General features: G+C 42.9%; 1 protein-coding gene across 1 annotated transcript in view; it reads right to left on the reverse strand.

Annotated features, from left to right (window-relative positions):
- The window catches only part of TNFSF10 (tumor necrosis factor superfamily member 10), a 12,161-nt gene extending 8,434 nt beyond the window's left edge, over positions 1–3,727 (reverse strand). Inside the window, exons 1-2 of the mRNA XM_006764115.2 lie at positions 2,356–3,727; positions 2,122–2,256 (exon numbers count right to left, since the gene is read on the reverse strand). Of these exons, the coding sequence (XP_006764178.1) occupies positions 2,122–2,256; positions 2,356–2,370 (150 nt within the window). The 5' untranslated portion in view covers positions 2,371–3,727. The remainder of the gene's footprint in view (positions 1–2,121; positions 2,257–2,355) is intronic.
- Between the last annotated feature and the right edge of the window lie 1,683 nt (positions 3,728–5,410).

Raw genomic sequence — 5,410 nt, forward strand, 5'->3', positions numbered from 1 at the left:
AAGGAGAGAGGGTAATTCCTACAGTGTGGGAGGCAAAGTACAATAATAACTACAGTATGGCCCAGATTCAAATGTCAGTTGTTAGCTCTGGAAAATTTTTCTCAAGTCACTTAACTGATGTAAACTTTAACTTCTTCATCTGTTTTAAAAAAGAGGAAGAAGATAATGATTTCTTCCTCATAGAGCTATTGTGAGAATTAAAGGAATGATATATGTAATGGGTATAAGATGTTCACTGGAAATAGTCTGTTTAATTAATGGTCCCTGGAAAAAATGGGACATCCTTTCCCCGCTGACTCTTACCAACCCCTCTGTGACCCTCCCAGCTTCCTCTAGTCTAGCTGGGGGCAGGGCATGAGCATGGGAGAGCAAGAATAGCAGGAAACCCATCCCCACTTCTCTTATCTCCCCACTTCCAGCCCCAGCATCCAGCCCCTCATCTCAGTCCCCAAACCTGTGAGTTTACCACCCCCTTAACCCCAGGTCTGTGGAGTCCCATTCCTAGATTCCTCAGGACCCTTCCCCAGCCCTGGGCCTTTCCTGGTCCTTGTCACTTGGAGTGCTGGAGTCACAGCTGCTCATCCGTGCAGTGGGTGCCCTGCCCAGACCACACCTCCAGAGTGGCCACCAGTACAGGTGTTTGTAGAACTCCCAGGTGGACATCTAATAATCTCATTTCTCATAGAATAGCATCATAAACCCTAGCCGGTTTGGCTCAGTGGATAGAGCATCAGCCCTCAGACTGAAGTGTCCTGGGTCCAATACCTGGGTTGCAGACTCAATCCCCAGCCCTGTTTGGGGGATGTGCAGGAGGCAAAGTACAATAATAACTACAGTATGGCCCAGATTCAAATGTCAATTGTTAGCTCTGGAAATTGATGTGTCTCTCTCACATCAAAGTTTCTCCCTGTCTCCCCCTCCCTTCCACTCCCTAAAAATCAGTGGAAAAATATCCTCGGGTGAGGATTAACAAAAACAAAACAAAACAAAACAAAACCCAAAACCCCCAAAACAAAAATATAGCATTGTGGGTAATGCCTGAGCTCTATGGAGAGGACTGTTGAAGTTTCTAAATCAGGTCCCTAACTGCCAACAAAACACTGGTTCTATGAGAAGCCAGGCTGAGCACCACACCTGTTCTCAGTAAACCACTTCCTCCTTCTATGCTGGGAATGTCCCCAGGAGTTTTTAAACAACCCTGGTGTTTACTTCCTTACAAAGTATTTTCATATCTGTGTCCTCCTCTGACTTTTCTGAGCTTGAAAGTAAATATTACTAAATACTTTCTTGCCAAGAAGGAAAAGCCCAAGAGAAGAAGCCTAACTTGACATGTCACACGGCTCAAAGTAAAATTACATAACAATTATGAAATAACCTGTTAGTTAACCTAATGGTTAGTTAACCTAAAGATCCTGTTTTAGCAACTTCCATAGACAGAAAATACTATAATTTGTCATTTGCTAACTGCAAATTGAGACATCAACTTCAACTTCTCAAAGTATCTCTCTTCCCTTTCCCTTTCCTCTTTGAGATCAACATGTGGGAAGAATATAAAACACCATAATTGGCCTCTTTCATATTCTGAGTAAAAAAACACACACACCCCTCATTGTTGTCTGACCTTGAACACATTGCTCTGCCTGTACCTCTGTTTCCACAATGTGAGATACAAAGGTTAGACTGGATGGGGAGACTGTCTAGAGTAGAGGCATGAACTATAGACCAGGAGTTGACTAAGGCCCACTGTTGGGTGCTGTTCTGACCGGGAGTTGACTAAGGCCCACTGTTGGGTACTGTTCTGACCAGGAGTTGACTAAGGCCCACTGTTTGGTGCTGTTCTGACCGGAAGTTGACTAAGGCCCACTGTTGGGTACTGTTCTGACCAGGAGTTGACTAAGGCCCACTGTTGGGTGCTGTTCTGACCGGAAGTTGACTAAGGCCCACTGTTGGGTGCTGTTCTGCCTTTCTGCAGTTCTATGAATTTAGGGAAAATCACTTAAGCACTCTGGGCCTCAGTTTCCCCTTTTGCAAAATGAACAGTCTGGATGTGATGATCTTAAATATTTCCTCTCCTCCGACCTTCTATGCAAAGCTGGTGAAGTCACCCAAGAGTCCACCTACCTTTCTAACAAACTGTCGCAGCTGCCACTTTACTTGCCAGCAGGGATCGTTCAAATTCTCATCATTGAAGTCCCAAGAGTTGTCATCTTCCTTTAAGAAGCAAGCAATGGTCGTTTTGAAGTACTTGTCCTGCATCTAGGACGAGATGGAATATTATGCACAAGTGCTTTTTTGTATTTGTTCATTTAGAAGTTAAAACTACAGAAACTGATGAGAGATTCAGAGAATTGGCACCTTGGATAAGCTCATGGCTTGGAATTAAAGTAGGCCTGCTGTCCTTTGTCCTTTGAATAAAAGTAAGCTGTTGGATATGGTGGGAACATCACAGGTGTGGGCTAGGCATCCTGAGTCACAATGCCCTTGACTGGCCCTGCCATCAATTAGTTGTGTGTCCCTCAACAAATGTCTGCTTCTCTTCTGTGTCTGTTCTTCCTCTGAGATTTGAGCTGGTTCACTATGGTGATCTTGAGGTCCTGTTCAGTTCTGACACAGTGTGGATCCTGTTCTAAAGGTGGCAACCCACCTAGATACAAAGTGGGCAGTAGAGTGTGTTTAAATGTAAGGATGCTAAATAAAAAGGTAGCCAAATCATTTGGGGGCCAGCTCATGTTCTGTTTCTTGATCCGAGCTTTGGCTGTCTGAGCACACTGTACTTATTGTGAATTCTACTCTCCTTGGATGATCAAGTGTGATCCCATTGCCACTAAAAATCTGAATGCTGCCTCATTAAATATCCACACTAGCTAGGGATTTATTAACCTGCAGAGACTTGAAGATTTATTACCTCTTCCTGACTGCGAATAAACATTTAGAGTGCCAGATCATTGTTAACCAAGTCCTTGCTTGATGTTATACACAGACGCCCTTACATGCTCGCACGCACACAAACATGCACGTGTTCATGAATCCCAAACCATGCGGAATACTTGAGGCTGATACTGATCTTACAAAAACAGGAAACACACAAGATTGCATGGGGGTTTTTTGGTTTTGGTTCTTGGTTTTTATTGCCTGGTTTTATTTTTTTAACTATTCAGGTTAAAAAGGTTATTTTCCAGTACAATGGCCTTTTTGTTTTTTCCTTCTACTTGAACTTAGGCACACTCCAGAGCATGAAGGAAGGATCACACTTAAGGATAACCTGCTTATTCCAAATTGAAATGACTGAACTGTGTATGAGAGGTTCCAGTCAGAGTCATGCAGTCCTGTACTCAGCCAAAGTACCCTGTGAACATTTGACCAAGGTCCTTCAAGTGCAAAAACATAAACCTGAGTTAATTCATTCCTCCACACACTCTGGCATAGGGCATTCATTTGCTTTTAAATGTTTATTTTCTTTCTTCCTTCATTTAATCACAAGAGTAAAACATTCTCCTGGGCAATGTCGTGGAGGTGACCCCTGGGGCCCCCTGAGCTGACAATGGAATTAGACTCGTCTTTGCGCCTGCCCACCCTGTACTTTTCTATTGTAGACTTCCATTTGCATTTGCAATTTGTGTGGAAGCTGAAAAGCCTTTCCAAAGAAGAAACTCAATCGCATGTTGTTTAGAAATATGAAAACTTGGCCAGGCACTGCTCTGATGAAACTAAAAACAAAACAAACAAACAACAACAACAACAAAAACAGGCTCACAAACGTCTATTAATTTGTTGGGATAAAAGATGTATGTGACACAGAAGGGAGAGAGCAATTTTAACTCTTGCTTCTCAGCAGTTGGAAGCTGCAGAGCATGGGAGGCTGGGTCAAGGGCCGAAAGGCTGAGCTGAGAGCTGCTTGGGAGCAGGAAATGATGTTATCTCTAAAAGGAAGTGGCGCCCCATCCGGTTTGGCTCAGTGGATAGAGCGTTGGCCTGTGGACTACTGAAAGGTCCCAGGTACAATTCCAGTCAAGGGCATGTACCTTGCTTGATTGCACAATCCCAGTAGGAGGTGTGTAGGAGGCAGCTGATCGATTTTCTCTCTCATTAATGTTTCTGACTCTCTATCCCTGTGCCTTCCTTCTCTGTATAAAATCAATAAAAGTTATGAAAAAAATAAAATAAAATAAATAAAAGGAAGTAGAGTTTGAGAGGGGTGGATACTGAGCAGGGGCCAGAAGCAGAGGTCAGCTGCTGACAGTGCCTCTGGACATCCTCTGGAAATTTTTCAGAAAAACTTTCTGTTTGGGAGGGAGAACCTGGAAAAGTGGGGAAGCTCCTAGGTATCTATGGCAGGAAGGTTGACAAGCTAATGTGGCGCTATTGTTACCTCAAATTCAATGAGGCCTAGGGACATTGAGGACACACAGGCACCCTAGAAAATATAGAGAAGTAAGGAACACTTTTCTAAAAGCAAAAAAAAACAAGCTACAACAACAAAAAAGCGCCCCACCCTAACCGTCTAACTAACCCCACCTCCTAGTTAAAGCTTTTCATGATCTCTTTTTTGTTTACAGGGTTGAGATCAGACTGTGTAGGGGCAGTTTGAGTAGGGTTGTTTTCTCGTAAGACTCTGTAAAAATGTCATATTCTTTAAGCCTGTGTGAAAGTGGATATATGGATAGCATAGATATTTTTATAACATTCACTGTAGAAAATTTATAAAATGTAAAAAAATAAAAAGGAAAAAAGCACCCTACCACAATCTTACCATCTAGAGATCACAATGGCCAACATTTTGGTGTTTCTCCTTTTAGATATTTTTATGCATAAATATAGAGTGTTCTGAGAACAGAAACCCAGAAAGGAAACCCCTACCACCTTCCCCATCCCCACGTGTTTCTACAGACCTTGTTCTGCCACCTGGACCCATGGGGAAGGGGGGTGCTGTAGAATTTTAAAAAATGAGTAATGACACCTCCTTCCCACCTCATGATTTTCAGATCTACATCTCAGGCTTGGACTTTCCTCTTGCTAATCATATGTGCACTGGGAGCCTGCTCTTCTGTTCCAGAAGCCCTTGGTTCTGTGAAGTGGGTTTGCATGACTGCTGCTGGTGGCATTATCTAGGCAAGGACTAGCCACTATCCTTGGCAGGGCTTGAGTCAGCAGGGTAGACTCCTTTGCTGGCTCAGAGATTTTGAGGTGGCAGTACTGACCCTCTCTGCTGCCCAGACATTAGTCTCTGACAATCATTTTCTGTAACTCATCCTGGTCTCTAGTCTCATCTATAAAATGTGGGTGTTCAAAGTTCCTTCCAACTCACAGTTTTTGATAATATACAATTAGTCAAAAATATATATAAGAAGGTAAGAAGCTGAGTTGGTTTATTTTCTTAATCAATTTTGCATTTATAGTTCCAAATGTTTTA

Source organism: Myotis davidii, unplaced genomic scaffold (assembly GCF_000327345.1).
Source record: "Myotis davidii unplaced genomic scaffold, ASM32734v1 scaffold115, whole genome shotgun sequence".
NCBI classification, from domain to species: Eukaryota; Metazoa; Chordata; class Mammalia; order Chiroptera; family Vespertilionidae; genus Myotis; species Myotis davidii.